This window comes from Plectropomus leopardus, chromosome 17 (assembly GCF_026936395.1).
Source record: "Plectropomus leopardus strain MGB_pleo_1.0 chromosome 17, ASM2693639v1, whole genome shotgun sequence".
NCBI classification, from domain to species: Eukaryota; Metazoa; Chordata; class Actinopteri; order Perciformes; family Serranidae; genus Plectropomus; species Plectropomus leopardus.
This window is the reverse complement of record NC_142192.1, coordinates 149,720-167,746: the sequence shown is the minus strand read 5'-3', so window position 1 is coordinate 167,746 and position 18,027 is coordinate 149,720. Positions and strand designations below refer to the sequence as shown.

Here is an 18,027-nt window from a genome sequence, read left to right as displayed (position 1 = left end):
GGCCGCAATCTGTTCACACCTGTAAAATTTGGGGCCAATCAATTATTGCAAACTGAAGTTACAGAAGCTTCCTGTTTGGTGGCGAATACTGCAATGGCATTCATTGAAAACATATGATCTTCACAAGGAGGCATCACGAAGGTCTTACAGCAGCTTTTTTTACCAAGTTTGAGTTGAATGTGGTCAACCTGTGAGGGGATGCAACTAAAAATATAAATCAATTAAATTCCTGTTTCCAGTAGGTGGCGGTATGCCGATAAGTCAAGTGAGCCATGCAGATGTGTTCAACTCTGCACTCGTCTAGCATGAGAAATTTGGGGAAGATTGGACAATGTCTGGACAATGTCAGAAATTGAATAACTTTAAGTAACTTTAACTTTAAGTCCCATGACCTTTCATTCCAATGAAAGTTGGAACAAGCAGGCAGAGAGTTTCAATTCTTCAGTTCGATATAACATATGGGGTAATACTTCCTGTGGCCACTCGGTAGTGCTGGGGACCACACAATGCATGTCATCTTGGTCTACATCATTTGTAGACCAAATCATATAAATGTCATGTAAATCAAAGCTGTGTTGTAGCTGTGTCAAGGGGCTAACTCCATTTTGCCAGTTGGTGGCGCTTTGATTATCTTAATTGATCAGTTGATGCAAAGTGAAGTTACAACAACTTCCTGTTTGGCAGCAAAGACCATGTTGCCATAGTAAGGATGTTCGAGGTTTGAAAAACCTTTAACATAGCAAGGAGGCACCATCAAGGCCTCAAAGCTTTTCTCACCAAGTTTGAGCTGAATATGGTCAACCTGTATGAGGTACACATCAAAATATAAAACATATAACTCACTGTCTCCAGTAGGTGGCCCTGTCATGATAACTCAATAGAGTCATGCAGATATATTGAGGCCGGGACTCTTATCAAGCATGAGAAGTTTTGGGCAGATCGGATAATGTTTGGCTGAGTTACAACAAATTCCTGTTTCATGGCGACACATCAAAGTTGGAAACCAAGCCATGCCCACATAGTATGAAAAAAAATCACAAATTGAATAACTTTTGATGTCCCATGATCTTTTTAATTTTAGTGAAAGTTGAAAAATGCATGCAGAGTTTGGACCACTAAGTGAGATATTTCACACAGTGTAGTATTACACTTTGAGCACTGTCTACCACAAAATCTAAGTCATCCAGCTCTACATCATTTGTAGACCAAAGCATGTGAATTCCATGTAAATCAAACGATAATTGTGTTGTAAGGTATACTTCCTGTTGCCACTAGGTGTTGCACTGAGTATTATGGTTAACTAACATGTTGATGTGTTCAGGGTTGCAATCTGATCGCACCTGTCTAAAAATCTGGGGCTAATTGGTTAATGCAAACTGAAGTTAGAGCAGCTTCCTGCTTGGTGATGAATACTGCATTGCCACAGCAACGGCATTCATTAAAAACATATGATCTTCACAAGGAGGCATCATGGAGGTCTTTGAGCAGCTTTTTTTTAACCATGCTTGAGCTGAATGTGGTCAGTGAGAGTTTCAATCCTTCAGTTAGATATTTCATGTGGGGTAATACTCCCTGTGGCTACCAGGTGGAGCTGGAGACCACACAAAATGTAAGTCATCTTGGTCTACATAATTTGCACATCAAACCATGTAAATGTCATGTAAATCATAGTATAGTTGTGTAAAGAGGCTTACATCCTTTTTCCAGTTGGTGGCACTGTGATTATCATGTTTGACATGTTGATGTGTTCAGGGCTGCACCTTGAGTACACCAATCGGTTGATTCAAAGTGATGTTACAACAATTTCCTGTTTGGCGGCGAATACCATGTTGCCATGGCAACAATGTTCATGAAAAAGCTCTGAAATCACAAGCAGGCATTGTCAAGGTCTCAACACTTCTCTTACCAAGTTTGAGTTGAATATGGTCAACCTGTAAGGAGGTGCACGTCAAAATATAAAACAGAAAACTCCCTGTCTCCAGTACGTGGCCCTTTGATGATTACTCAATTGAGCCATGCAGACATGTCCAGGCTGGGACTCTTATCAAGCATGAGAATTTTTAGGCAGATCAGATGATGTTTGGCCGAGATACAACAACTTCCTGTTTCATGACAAAACATCAAAGTTGGAAAGACCCACATAGTGTGACGAAAACTAATTCTTTTAAATCACACGTCTTAAGGTGTCATTGACCACATTTGAAGTCAATTGAGTGAAATCTGTAGGAGAAATAAATCAAAGAAGAGCACATGTAATTTTCATGTCATTTCCTGTCACCAATAAGAGGCGCTATAAGAAATGGTAATGTTATCTTGTAAATGTGGTGAACATTTAATTATGTCCCTCAGAGTTATAAACTACTTCTTGGTTCATGGCAAGACATGGAAATGTTTGGCCCAGTAATGCCCACACGGTTTGTCAAAAACTCACGAATTAAATAACTTTTGATGTCCCAGGCCTTCTGAGAGGATGTTTCAATTTTGAAGTCAATCGGATGAAATCTTTAGGAGAAGATCAAAAAATTATGACCCCTGAAAATGGCCAGAAACACAGCAAAATTGCAACTTCAAATCAAAATGGCCAAACTCCTGTTGGGTTCGTCAAATGGGTCCAACAGCCTTTTTTGTTCATTTTGGGGCGCTACATGTGCCTACCAATTTTGGTTAATGTAGTTGACAGCAGAGGTGGGGGCTGTTCCACACAAATGTAATAGGGGGTGCTCCTGAGCCATTTTTTAAAAAATTTGCACCTGAGACCCTTAACGTATCAAATTTTTCACCAGACCTGATAAAGCTGCTAAGTTTTATGAGTTTTTGAGTATGATATAGCCCCCCAAAAGGCAATGCATTTATAGGAAGAAGACGAAGAAAAAGAAGAAGAAGTATTCCTTAGATTTCAATAGGATCCTTGCACCCGTTTGGAAGAAGAATTCCTTAGAGTTCAATATGGTCCTCGCACCTGTTCGGTGCTCAGTCCTTAGTAATAATTCGGAGAATTTCAATAGGATCCACGCACCGTTTGGTGCTCAGGCCCACATACATTTTTGCATTTCAATAGGGTCCTCGCACCTGTTTGGTGCTGGGGCCCTAATAATTCCTTGGATTTTAATAGGGTCCTCACACCGTTTTGTGCTCAGGCCCTAATAATTCTAGCAATTTCAATAGGGTCGCACCATTCAGTGCTCGGGCCCTAATTAAAGCTGCAAGCAGTGAAGAAACGGCCCTCGCATCCCCTCGCATGTTGGGTTTCCTTGCAGGACTCCGACTGAGACAGTTGTTTGTGTCTATGAAAGTTAGATAATGCATGCAGAGACTTTTGACCCTGGAATGAGATATTTCACATGGCATAATATTTCCAGCGGCCACTAGGTGGCAGTGGAAGGGACACAATTTCCATATCCTTGGTGCACATTATTTATAGAACATGTTGCCAGTAGGTGGCGTTTTTACGACTTGTGAAAATTGTCATACGGATGTGTTCAGGGCGGGACCCTTATAAAAACCTATGAAGTTTCATGTAGATTGGACAATGTAAACCAAAGTTACAATTTCCTGTTTTATGGTGAGACATCAAAATTGTACACCACGTAACAAGAAAACCATAAAAGTTTTGTCCAAACCTATGATAATTTTCATCACCAAGGGATTGATAATGGACACACCAATTCTGAAGTTGATCAGATGATCCTGTATCTACCTTGTACATTGTACCTTGAGTAAGGACCTGGATTGCAAAAAATGTGGGAAAAAAAGGGGCACACAGAGCAAATTTGCAAAAGCAAAGGAGCTGACAAGACCACAAAAATGATATCAGGGTTTTTCCTGGCACTAAACAGGGCAGTAGTGGTAGGTGCAGCAGTCAAAGGCCGCTGTAAAAAAAATCAAACAAAAAAAACGTGTCACTTGTCGTGTGAGTTCTGTCTTCAAAATGTCTACTGTTGTCTTCTTTGTTCCTCAAACAAAGAACAGCCATTTGAACTCAACTTGCCAGAGCGCCTCATGTTCTGACACCTAAGTGTTGGATTCTCTCATAGACCCATCTGAAACATGATTGGTTCACCACAGTTACCCCAAGGATGTCACCAAGCCAAGACGAGACGCTTCAGCTAATCTTCTGACTCCATACTTCCTCCAAGAAGGTAACGGGTCTGGAGGACCTGCTCTGCCCTTCCCCCTTCCACACCTAAGCTCACAGCAGGAGCTGCAGCCTTGTCTCAGCTCTACTCTCCAAGCCTGAAGAGACTTTACATAAGTCAGAAAGCCAAAGCTAACTTCTCAAGCCACAAGGAGAACTGAACTGAGATAGAATTGAACTGCTTTCTTTGTTAGGACAGCAGGACTGGCAAGAACTTAAAGTTCCTGCCCTTACTTTTTTTGTTCCTTGTCTGACCAACCACATGGTCAGCTAGGGCCTTCCCTGCTCTGGCGGCCATCTTTGATCCAGCATCTTCATTCTGGCATCTTGTTGTAGCGTCTGTTGTCAGTTAACTTCTGCCTCTTGGTGTGGTCATTCCCACACCAACACACACCATCTCTTTCTTCCTCTCTCTCTCTCTCTCTCTCTCACACACACACATACACACACACACTTACACATCCACACTTGTATATATTTGTATATATTAGTACTTAATATATATGGTGTGTTTTGTTTGCGTATCATCTTCCTGAATAAATGTTTTGGAATCATATTAGCTGTCTGCTTAATGTTGTACAAAGTGAATAATTTGTGACATTAATCACACGTAGGCTAAATCATTATTTAGGTTAGTCTAACAAAATTTACTCCTGCATATATAGCCTATCCTGTCTTGCTTCTTCCAAATATAACAGTATATTTTTGATAGACAATCTGATCATTTTTTCTAACTGGTGCAACTATTTACTCTCATTTACTTTGTGTTTCCTTTACATTCATGTTTAGAGTAGTTTTAAGGTAGCAGGACTTTAAAATGTATGCATAAAAAAAATTAGTGCATAAGAATTCATCAGAATGCAAGAAATGAATTGTCTGTTCATTTGTGTCCCTCTGGCATGGGGCCGCAAGGTGTCCCTTATTTTTGCACCCTGAAAATGGCAACCCTATATATATATATGTATATATATATATATATATACATGTAATAGCCCCTTCTGATCTGTAAACATTGATAAACTTCACGACAGTACCAAGAGTTGGATTTGGGATAACAGTAAAATACATTCATTAGGGGAACACAAACATAGAGTATTGGTTGGTTTGTTTTTTTGTCCAAGTCCAGCCCTGCTGCCGGGTGAGGTGGATTGCCTTTTAACAAGAGAAAGAGCAGTACACTGTGCTGTTAAATTGTCTCAACATAAACAGTGTATGCTTTCAAGGCAATATCTACTTGCCCAGGGCAAGTAAACTCTGTGTTTGGGCAAGTGTAATGCTGCAAACAGTTGTCCATTTGGGCACTGTATCACAAAGCTTTTCCAGCTGAGCTTCATGAGTCTGTCTCACCTTTAAGTGTGGAACACAACTGATGAGAAATATCTGACATGACATTTCTGGACACTATTGAAGTTATTATTATCAACTTATTTTGTGTTACCATCACATTTGCACAACTTCCAAATTAGGATATCTAACATCTGTGACTGTAAGACTAGTGCTTTAGAAAATCAAGCCTGGAGTACTTTTGAAAATATATTTAGTTTTACACATTTTTTAAAGCCCACAGTATTCTCAAAGAGAGCAGTAATATCACACCCACACCCACTGACATTTCTATGGCAACAGTTGCTATAGTCAAATATCCAGTGAGAAAGCACACTGTGTACAAGCAAACATACATACACCACCACCTACATTAATGTGTAACCAATGTAGTTCTATTAGGGCCCATGGCTTGAGAGGCCTGGTTTCCTGATGTAAAAATGAGGTCCTGTGTCAAACTGAGGATATGTTTTATAGCCGAGAGAGCAGAAACAGGCAATGACACAGTGATATGGAAAAAAAGGGGAAGTAACAAAAGAGACAGGAAGAGAAAAATCGAGATGGTACGACATCAACCATATCTTTGTCTTTCTCTTGTTTTGGCTGTTAAAAATGTGTAGTTGTTCGAACATGAACAGCCAGATGCCATTTCCTGAGGTCAACTGTCTTTAGTGTTACATTCAATGAGGAACATAATGCGAACTCACCCGCAGGTTGATTTCCCTCGTCCTCTCTTGTCGCAGCTTTGACAGATTGGCAACTCTGGACATTATGCCAGTCAGACAATAAAATATCTAATGTTTAAGTGAACACGCTTCTCTGTGGATCCCTCAGATCTCTACCAAAGACAATGAACTGGAAAATCTCTCCTCACTGGCCAACTGCAATGTGCTTCTGCTTCTAGTGAAGTGGCTGTTCCTGTGAGAAATCTGACTTCTGAATCATCACCGCCCCCTCACACACACACACACACACACACACACACACACACACACATACTAGTTTCCATGTGGAATGGGGACCAATCTTTCAATCATCACCTGTGGGGACCACCCTTCCTTGAGGTTCTAGAGGTCTGAAAAACTATCCATTGCTTAGTTAGCTTATACATGCTCCAAATCACTGAAATAATGGTGTAATAGTGTAATAATAGTGTTTTCAGCATGCATGGTCAGTTGTTTATAGATAATGTAATTGTACCGAGAGGCTTTCTTTACCTCTGGCCCTTTCTCCTGCCTATTGAGCCATGATTCCCTCACCCAAAAAAAACACTACATCAGCACTGACATGAAACATAAATACAACCTCTGTATATGGGGCACTATATCTCTACTGAGCCACCAGGTGCCCCAGGTGCAGTCTTGTCTGTTGAGCAGGGTAGTGATGGTCTAACCCTTGCTCTGAACTTTAAAGCCTGTAATGGTCTGGGGATTGTTCACATAAATGCCAGGAGATTTTAACCAAGGATAGATCTCTTTAGAATTTGGATCAGTAACACAGGCCTAGACACTGTTGTAATTTTAGTGTCCTGGTTAAATAATAATGTTTCTGACTCGGACGTTAATCTTTCTGCTTACAGCATTTTTAGAGTGGATAGAGTTAAATGAGTTGGCAGAGTGGCTATTTATATTAGGAATGTGGTTATGATCACGGCAGCACATGCAGATGCAGCAGCGAGTGGCTCCTCAAATCCTTGCTACTTTGGTGCTATATATTTCTTTTTTTTTCCTACTACATGACCCCTTCTGCTGTAGTGGGACTTCTCTACAATAGAGAAGTGCTTATCAACATCGGGAAAAGTTATGTGGGGTTGGACTGAATGCAGCAGGCAGCAAGAGGATCCCTACCAAGGTATATGCCATCCGGCCAGTCAGACCAGAGGGGAGAAACGAAACTGAAAGCACCGGACAAAGAGAAGGAGGAGAGCTAGCATTAGGGCGAGGCTGACCCGACTTGGACCAAGAACTGTTCCTCTACCAAGCCATCTTCTGGCTAATGTCCATTTGAAGGAGAGTGGAGTAGATGTGAAGCGACTGAGAATAACTCAACAATGGGAAATCAGAGACTGCTCTGCGCTCATCTTCAAAGAGACATGGTTAACCTCTAACAGTCTGGAACAAGCTATTGCACTGAATGGGCAGACCTTGTTCAGAGCCGACAGGACACAAGACTCCGATGCAAATTCAAAAGATGCACTGCAATTGTATGATGCCACCAGCAGCAACATGCCCGGACAACTACATATAATTTTCATTTTAGCTGGTGATTTTAATCAACTTTTTTCATCTCTTATACTGATTTTGTTACTATTTCAAACTTTTGACAGCCATTGCTGCTAGTTATTTGTTTTTATTAAGTTTATTGCTATCAAATGTCATATATCCTTTTAGCCCACTGAATGAGAATCTGTTTTCTGGAACAAATGGAACAGCCGTGTACCGTTAGCCCCCAAGATGCCTTACCTTTCACACTATAGTGTAAGTCACTTCCCATGGACCCATCTCCGAACGTGAGTGGTTCATCACTGTGACCCTCTAGCCAAGAGAGAAGCTTCTGCTAATCTATTTTGCTCTTCTATTCAGATCACCGGTGAGGAAGGTTGTAGGTCTGGAGGACTTGCCACACCCTTTCCCTGTTTGGCTCTTGCTCCCAAACCTCCTCAGAAGAAGGTTACAGGTCTTGAGCACCTACAACCTTGCTGCTACTGCTGAGATCTTTCTCCTGAAGAGAAGATCTCAGCAGTAGCTGCAGTCTTAATCTCAGCTCTCCAAAACCTAAAAAAAGTCTTAAAGTCAAGTAACAAGGAGAAAAGAACCATATGCTACCTTAAAACTACTCTAAACATGATTGTAAAGGAAATACACAGTAAATGAGAGTAAGTAGTTCAATCAGATTGTAGACTGTCAAAATATACTATGTGATATATCTGGAAGAAGAAAGACAGGATAGGCTATATGCAGAAATAAACTTAGTTACGCTAACCTAAATAATCATTTAGCCTACATGTGATGAATGTTATTATTTTGAATTTAGCTTACATTTGATCCATTATTTCCCTTTGATTTTATGCTGAATTGTGCACCAATTTGTGAGAGCTATGTTTAATTGTCAGTGATCTGTCTGATGTTTTATAATGATAGCCGAGGTATCACATTGAAGATAGTATAAATGTGATGAATTGGTGGTATGGGTGCCACTGCCATGTGTAATGGTCGTGCATTTGCTTTTGTTTGTTTTGTTTTTTTAACCGGGCATTTGAGTCTCCGTAACCATGGCAACAATGCGGCTGGGTGACAGGCCTTTCACTCAGTTTCAGTCTCTCTTGCAACTTCTGATTTAATACTTCTCAGCTATGTTGCGTGAAACTCTAGGTTTTATCATTCTTATGTCTTTCCAAGCATATTTGAAAACATAATTTATGAGTAACAGTAGGTTGTGTGCAGAAATACGTGACAAATTGCATCCCATATTGACTCAGTAAAGGACAGCACATTTTACTTTTAATTATGGGACGATCCCGTATTATATGGTACGGGTGGCAACCCCATCTAAAGTAAACATACTCTGCCCCCTTGCCTCTTCCTCTGTCTGTCTCCTCTTCTGCCTGCTCCTCTCCCTGGCCATTGCTGTCAACAGCCTCTTCACTTTCCACCTGTTGCTGGAGCATTGCAGTTGCAGTAGATGTTGAGGCTACAGCAGCCCCTCCAGCAAACTTGTCTGTTATCTTGGTACATTTAGCAGCATCCTGCATTGAGATTCTTAAGGTTCTTTTACACGCAACTTCCACACCCTCTTTCTTTCGTTTTTGTTTTTCCATTTTTCCACTATCACGACATTCGTCTGACTCACACACACTCTGCTTCTCCTCGCAGGAGATACTGAGAACCGCAGAGAAACACAAAGTAAATGAAAGTAAAGGGGTGAATAGAGGGGTGGGGCCGCTCTAGTAACAGATTCTGATTGGTCCAGCCTACTGATAGACAATAGGCTGGACCAAAAAATGCTGCCAATTTGTAGAGATCCAGATGCCAGAATTTGACTGGTGAAAAACATGGCTTTACTGTTTGTAATATAACCATTTCAAACTATTTCAACAAAAAGTATATACGACAAAAACGTCATGGCTTAGAGTTAGTGGACGCTAAATAGCTGGTTGAATTGACAGCGACGATGTGCTGACGTACTGCAGGTAAACGTGTTACATCACTTCCGGTGATGCATCTTGTCTGTGCCTCTGGTAGCTCCTATGAGCGATTCTCAGCTAATCTTCTAAACTTGTTCCTTACTTTGACTGCTTTTATCTGTCTGTGACTGAAAACTCACATAAGTTTTACTTAATCACTCACAGCTGTCTCCTCCTCTCAGCGGTTTTTCCTGTGTATTCACAACCGCTCTCTCACTGTTAGCTGTTTAGCTTCATTAGCATTAGCTCTGGTTAGCGATGGCTTCTCCCTGCTCCTCTCCCTCTTCTGCTCTCTCCTGCTCAGTGTGTCAGATGTGTAGTTACTCCTCTGCCTCCTTCAGTATTAGTGGTACCTGTAACAAGTGTAGTTTATTTGCTGCGCTGGAGGCGAGGCTTAGCGATCTGGAAGCGTGGCTCTGAAGCTGCTGGCTAAGGCTAAATGTAAATACAGTAAGATTGTTATTCACGTTGACGGCAATGACACCCAGTTACGTCAATTGGAGGTCACTAAAATTAACATAGAGTCGGTGTGTGAGTACGCCAAGACGATGTCGGACACCGTAATCTTCTCTGGACCCCTACCCAATGTGACCAGTGATGACATGTTTAGCCGCATGTCAGCACTCAACTGCTGGTTGTCGTGGTGTCCAGCAAATGATGTGGGCTTCGTTAATAATTGACACTCCTTTTGGGGGAAACCTGGTCTAATCCGGAGGGACGGCATCCATCCCACTTTGGATGGAGCCGCTCTACTCTCTAAGAATCTGACTGATTTTATTAGAGGCCCAAAGCCATGACAAACCAGAGTTGGGACCAGGTTTCAGAGTCGCAGTCTTACACGCTTCTCTGAGCTTCCTCTAGCACAGTCACACACCCATAATCTAAATGTTATAAAAACAGTGTCTGTCCCCCGACCACTTCATTTGTTTAAAGTTAAAATAAACAAAAGGGGAGTTGTACAAGAAAATCTCATAAAAATGAACTCATCTCCTGTCAAACAGCATCATAACAGGAGAATTAAATGCGGACTCTTGAACGTTAGATCCTTATCAACCAAGGCTCATTTAGTCACTGATTTAATATTGGATAATCATATTGATTTATTATGCCTTACTGAGACCTGGCTTTGTCCTGAAGAGTACGTTAGCCTGAATGAATCCACTCCTCCTGGTCATATAAATAGTCACGTTGCGCGGGACACTGGCCGAGGAGGGGGAAGTCGCTGCTATTTTTGATTCAAGCTTAGCAATTCACACTAAGGCTAAGCTAAACTATAATTCATTTGAAAGCCTTTTCCTTAGTCTTTCTCACCCATCCTGGAAAACACTACAGCCAATTCTATTTGTCATAGTGTACCGTGCCCCTGGCCCATTCTCTGAATTTCTATCTGAATTCTCTGAGCTTATATCAAGTTTGGTGCTAAAATCAGACAAAATTATTATCGTAGGGGATTTAACATGGATGTTAATAGTGATAGCCTTAGTTCTGCTTTCTCCACGCTTTTGGATTCAATAGGCTTCAGTCAGTGTGTACATAAACCCACCCACCGCTACAATCACACCCTCGATCTAGTCCTTGCATACAGCATCGATATTGCAGATTTATTAGTCTTTCCTGAGATTCCTGCTCTGTCAGACCATTATTTAATAACTTTCAATTTTTTATTACTCGACTACAAGCCTCTCAGTAAGAGCTACTATTCTAGATGTCTATCTGATTCAGCAGTGGCTAAATTTAAGAAACTAATTTCTTCTGCTTTGACATCATTACCATGTCTTACAGCGACTGAGAACACTACTACTAACTTAAGTCATTCTCAAATTGACTGTCTCATCGATAATGCTACTGGCTCACTGCGATCAGCTCTCGACACTGTTGCACCCTTCAAGAAGAAAATAATGAAACAAAGAAAATTAGCTCCATGGTTTAACCTCCAGATTCGCAAATTGAAACAAACATCGCGCATCAGTCTGGCTGGACAGTCTTAAAGTGTATAAGAAGGCCCTCCGCCATGCCAGGGCAAACTATTATTCTTCATTAATTGAGGAAAACAAAAACAATCCCAGGTTTCTTTTCAACACTGTAGCCAGGCTGACTCAGAGTCACAGCTCCATAGAGCCTTGTATTCCTTCGGCCCTAAGCAGTGACGACTTTATGAATTTCTTTAATAATAGAATTGTAACTATTTGAGATAAAATCCATCACCTCTTGCCCTCAACTGACCTGACCCCGGACTCAGATAGCCTGGATGTGGCAGCAAGGCCTGAAATTTATCTGGACCATTTCTCCCCTATTGACCTTCATCAACTCTATACTTTGATTTCTGCATCTGAGCCATCAACATGCCTGCTAGACCCCATCCCAACTAAGCTCCTTAAGGAGGTTTTGCCCTTATTAGACAACTTTTTATTAAATATAATCAATCAAGTCTTTATTAACAGGCCATGTACCTCAGTCTTTTAAAGTAGCTGTCATTAAACCTCTTCTAAAGAAGCCCACTCTCAATCCTGAGATTTTAGCTAACTATAGACCGATATCTAATCTCCCCTTTATTTCTAAAATCCTTGAGAGAGTGGTTGCTCATCAGCTCTGTGACTTTCTCCAAGACAACAGTTTATTCAAGGACTTTCAGTCAGGCTTCAGAGTTCATCATAGTACAGAGACGGCACTAGTAAAAATTAATAACGACTTATTTATCTCTTCTGACACGGGTCTGGTCTCCGTTTTAATCCTATTAGATCTCAGTGCCGCATTTGACACCATTGACCATCAAATCTTACTGGAAAGACTTGAAAACTTAATTGGCCTTAAAGGAACGTCACTAACCTGGTTTAAGTCATACTTATCAGATCGTTCCCAATTTGTTCACGTCAATGATCAACCCTCCGTACATACAAAGGTCTGCTTTGGAGTGCCACAAGGTTTGGTGCTTGGACCAGTCCTTTTCACTTTATATATGCTTCCTCTAGGCAACATAATTAGAAAACACTATAAATTTCCATTGTTATGCTGATGATACGCAATTATATCTATCTATGAAACGAGATGAAACTGATCAGCTATCTAGACTTCAAATATGTCTTAAGGATGTAAAAGCCTGGATGAGCCATAATTTCCTGATGTTGAATTCAGATAAAACCGAAGTTATTGTTCTTGGCCCAAAACACCTCAGAAGCTCCTTTTCCAACAATGTAATTTCTCTAGATGGCATTACCTTGGCCTCTAGCACAACTGTAAGGAACCTCAGAGTTTTATTTGATCAGGATTTATCCTTTGCCTCCCATATAAAACAAACTTCAAGGACAGCTTTCTTTCACTTGCGTAACATCACAAAAATTAGACATATCCTTTCCCAAACAGATGCTGAAAAATTAGTACATGCATTTGTCACCTCTAGGCTGGATTACTGTAATTCCCTATTATTTGGTTGCCCCAACAAATCTCTTAGGTCTCTCCAACTGGTGCAGAACAATGCTGCTCGTGTTTTAACGGGAAGCAAGAAAAGGGATCATATTTCTCCTGTTTTAGCTTCTCTGCACTGGCTCCCTGTGAAATCCAGGATTGAATTTAAAATCCTCCTCCTTACTTACAAAGCTCTAAATGGTCAGGCTCCATCCTATCTGTCACAGCTCATAGTTCCTTACCAACCGTCAAGATCACTGCGCTCTGAAAATGCAGGGTTACTTGTGGTTCCCAAAGTTTCCAAAAGTAGGATAGGAACCAGAGCCTTCAGCTACCATGCTCCTCTCCTATGGAACCATCTTCCAGTTTCGGTCAGGGAGGCAGACACCGTTTCAACTTTTAAGGGTAGACTTAAGACCATCCTCTTTGATAAAGCTTATAATTAGGGCTGGCTCAGGCTGCCTGGACCAGTCCATAGTTACACTGAAAAAAATGGAAATGGTGTGTCTTTGAATTTACAAAAATGAAGTTAATATATGCAACACATTTAAATCGCATTCGTGCTGTGAACATGATTTGATCACATAGCCTTCATTTGTTTTTTAAGAAATGTCAAATTTAGTAGTTTCTTTTGCATTAACTGAAAGTGACTGAATTAAAAATGTAAAATCAATTGAATCATGTTTGTTCACCACCGGAAATAAAATGACTATTGTTGGGCATCCACAGCAGAAGGTGGAGCTAATGCAACTTTGAAAACTTACAGGAAGAAGAGGGGTGGGGGCAGGGTTGCCGTTGTGTCCTTGACCGCGGCAAATTCAGGAGTGCACTACCTCTACAGCTACAGGAGGCCACCAGCGGAGACTGAATTACTGAATAAGTAAGTTCATTACTGTTCATTCATGCTTGTGTTAAAGTTGGCGTCATTTTCAGTGCTTATTTTCTTACACTATGTGACAACTACATCAGTCTGCCTCGTCCTTTATGTATATTTATTTAGCTTTTTAGCTACCCAGCTAACTGCAATGCTAACAGTCGCTAGCTATTACAGGGGTAATTTAGCCTTTTGTGGGGATTTCTCCAACCCTCTAACAGGTAGCTCGCAGACAGTGTGCATGTGCAAGTGTTGGTAACAAAGAGAGAGAGAGTTTGTGTGCATGTGCGCGCATCTAAGCTAAGCTAAGCTCATGCTAACAGCTAACGTTCCCTCTTCCCTCTTGTAGGGTTTCCTGACGTTTTTACTGCTGCTTCAGCGGCCTGCGGCCATTATACGTGCTAGAGAGTGATTAGGGTGAGAGAATGAGTTGGTCCACCAGTTGTCTTGTGTGTAAGCCGCGTGCTCATGTCGCAGGCGGGTTATTAAGCAGGTGATGACAACGTGAAACTATAGCAGGGAAAATAAAAATGTGGGGGTCGCCGTGTTTTGAAAAATACATTTAATGGGAAACCCAATGCAGATGTTGATGATGTTAATGCCCGTTTCCTTATCATCTCCTCTCACTTTCATACTTCTATAAAGCCACAAAGTTTCAAATGGATGAAGCAGTATTCTTAAAGGTATAAACTTGATGATAATTTGCATTGTGTCCAGTACTGCATCTTATTACAGAAAATACTTAAAAGTTACTGTCTTTAACATATTTTTTGTCTTGTTATATTTGTGAGATCTAGTTATTATTAATTAAGTAGTCCACTAAGTTCAGCCAGCTGATCTTAAATCATTTTTCTTTTACAGGTCTGTCATCCTGTTTGCACAAGATACACTCAAATACACTCTTAAAGGCTTCATAGTGTAAGTGCTGTCAAATTTCCTTTGTGTTAATGTGAATGCCCTTGATTAGCTTTTTTTTTTTTTTTTTACCTTTTACATATACAGTTCCCAAAATAATTGATTATTTTGATCCTCAAAATAGTCTTTTTAAACAAGACCTCATCAGCAGAAAACTGTAAGACCTTGTATGTAAGACCTGTCAATTTGAAATTAAAGCATTTTTACATCATGGGTTTTGACTTATGATTGTGCAGCTGATATTTTGTTAATATCGATTTTGCAAATTGGAGATTCAGTCATGAGACTAATGACATTCCTAATCTGTGTTACAGGTTAGGTGGTGTGAATGTGAATGAGTTGTAAGGGGTGCACAGAAACTGTGTCTAGTAGGTCTAAGCTTTTGCATCATTACAAATTAAAGCATCCACATTTTAGACGTAGTTCTCGCTTTCCATGTACATATCTGCACTGTCCATGCACCTTTAAGACGTGGAATGCACTAATTGTCCATCAAAGCAAAATCCACTCTACAGGAGTTGCATGTAAAGAGAAAGCAATATTTAGTTGACACCTTTGTGCTTGTAGTGATTTAGCGTCAGAAAGGGATTATTTTGCGCACATAAATGCACATTTAAAGAGAAATGAGACAGTCAATTGTATGTTTCTAGGCTGTGACTTTAAAACAAACATTTATTGTACTTTTAAATCCCACAAAAACCGAAAACACTGCCATCACACATTAGCTGATTTTAAACCTGGAGTAGTTTTAACCAGGATATCATCTTTTGATGAACCAGAGGAAATTTGTCAGGTTAGTGTTGAGCAGTCAGACACTAACATTCCTTCAAATAGTCAGTCTCATACTGAGGACTTACAGAAGATCATAGAGCAAAGTTTTGCAGTGTCTTTGCTGAAGTTGGAGCACTTGGTCCATGTGCCTAGCACAGCTATTGATGAGTTTTTAGCGGAACTCCATCATTTAATTTGCTCCGCACCTGTTACATTATCTTCTGACATTGTGAGTGGCATCTTTACTCGGAGAAGAAACTTCCCTGTAGACGAACTTCTGATTAATGAAACTGTAGCACTTGGGAAAAAATATTTTTTTGTATAGTGCATTCCCTATTATTTGAGCTATAATTACTTTCGCCAGCAGGGGGCAGAGTTAAATAGTAAGTGGTGAATGACTACTAGTGAAGTAGAAGAATAAGCAGAGTTTGTTTTCAGTTGTTAGACGGAGCCCCGTTTGGTCGAAGGTGTGTGCCCGGTGCTCGTGACTTGCATGTTTTCTGTGCTGCTGGTGAAGAATAAATAGTGAACTATTCCTACACCTCGTCGTTGTCGTCTGAGTGGTGTAACAAAACTGTTAATGCAATTTGCTCGGGTAATCCTGTACAAAGGTCTATATAAAAGGGTGGCCCTCTCAGCACCACATATCTGCGCAAGCAGTATTACAAGGAGAACTTTGGTGTTGTCGAGCCAGTTGAATACATTCTTGATGCTAAAAACAAACGCAGTTTTCAGTATGTCCCGAAGTCCTGAAGTCCTTACAACAGGTCTTAAGTAGAAGGGAAATATTTGATCGAGTTGTCAAAGGCCATCAAAGTCAAGGGGACACACATTCTGGAGTGTCATATCATTACAAGTCCTCAAGAGATGGTTCCTTGTTTAAGGAAAATGGTTTACTCTCTGGAAAAAAGCCAAGCATATTCCTAAATCTTTATGTGGATGACTTTGAAACATGTAATCCCCTTGGCACCTCACGCAAAAAACATAAGCTTTGTGCTGTTTATTGGGTATTGGCTAACTTGCCTCCAGGATCTCATTCCTCGCTATCATCTATTTACTTGTCAATTCTGTGCAAAAGCGAAGATGTTAAAACCTATAGTTATGATCAAGTCTTTGAACCTCTTCTCCAAAACCTAAAAATACTGGAGGAGCAAGGTGTTTATGTCCCACTGTTAGGTGAGTCAGTTGAAGGCACTGTATTTAGCGTTGTGGCGGACAACCTGGGAGCACATAGCATTGCAGGATTTCTGGAGAATTTTTCAGCCGAGTACTATTGCAGATTTTGCACAGGAAAGAGCAGTGATATTCAGGAACATTCTGTTGCATCAGGTGCTTTCAGTTTGAGAACCAAGGAGCTTCATGAGATTAATGTAAAAAAAGCTCAGGATACAGGTACAGCTTGTTGTGGGGTGAAAAGGGACTGTATCTTCACTAAAAATTTGTCCCAATTTCATGTCATCTTTGGCTATCCACCTGATATCGCTCATGATATTTTTGAGGGTGTAATCCCAGTAGAGTTAGCTCATTGCTTTAAAGAGCTTATATCCAAAAAGCTTTTCACCTTAGATGACCTGAATAATGCCATTCTGAAGTTTCCCTATAAGTGGGTTGACAGGACAAACAAACCTCACATTGTGCCAAAAAGTTTCTCCAGTAGAAAAACGGTGGGGGGAAACGCTCATGAAAACTGGAGCTTACTCCGATTCTTGCCTTTTTTGATTGGATCACATGTACCTGAAGATGAGCCTGCATGGCTTCTCCTTATGGATCTGAAGGACATCACAGAGCTTGTTGTAGCCCCTGTCCTTAGTGATGACTCGCTTGCTTTCTTAGAAAGCAAAATCATAGAGCATAGACATAGATTCAAAGAGTTGTTCCCTGACGTCAGACTGTTACCAAAACACCATTATCTGGAGCACTACCCCCAAATGATAAGGCTGTTTGGTCCACTTGTCAGACAGTGGACAATGCGTTTTGAGGCTAAGCATAGTTTTTTTAAGCAGGTTATCAGACATACAAGCTGCTTCAAGAATGTGCCCCTCACATTAGCCTCTAATCATCAGATGATGATCGCTTATCATTTGAGTTCCCTGTCTCTAAGCAAGTCTGACCTAGAGGTTTCAGCTATATCCACTCTACCAGTAGACTTACTCAAAGAAGAGATGGCACAAGCCATCAGGCAGAAGTTTTCTGACACAACTCAGGTTCACCTGACAGAGTGTGTTACAACCAAGGGCATAACCTATAAGAAAGGAATGATACTGGCCCACAGAGCAGTAGGTGGACTGCCAGAATTTAGTGAAGTTGACCAAATCTGTATTGTACATGAGAGCATATTCTTCATCGTCAAAGAGCTGTGTGGTTGGTACAGTGAGCATTATAGAGCCTTTGAACTCAGCCCAGCTCCCACAAGAACATTCAGTC

At 40.7% G+C, this 18,027-nt stretch overlaps 1 protein-coding gene across 4 annotated transcripts in view; it reads right to left on the bottom strand.

Moving 5' to 3' along the window:
- Nucleotides 1-6,381, bottom strand: part of arhgef2a (Rho/Rac guanine nucleotide exchange factor 2a) — a 91,885-nt gene extending 85,504 nt beyond the window's left edge. For all 4 annotated transcript variants that reach the window (XR_015779397.1, XM_042506972.2, XM_042506973.2 and 1 more), the window contains exon 1: nt 6,166-6,381. Coding sequence is in view for 3 of the 4 variants with exons in the window: in XM_042506972.2 (XP_042362906.1) it covers nt 6,166-6,228 (63 nt within the window). In the remaining variant the exon portion in view is untranslated. The remainder of the gene's footprint in view (nt 1-6,165) is intronic.
- Between the last annotated feature and the right edge of the window lie 11,646 nt (nt 6,382-18,027).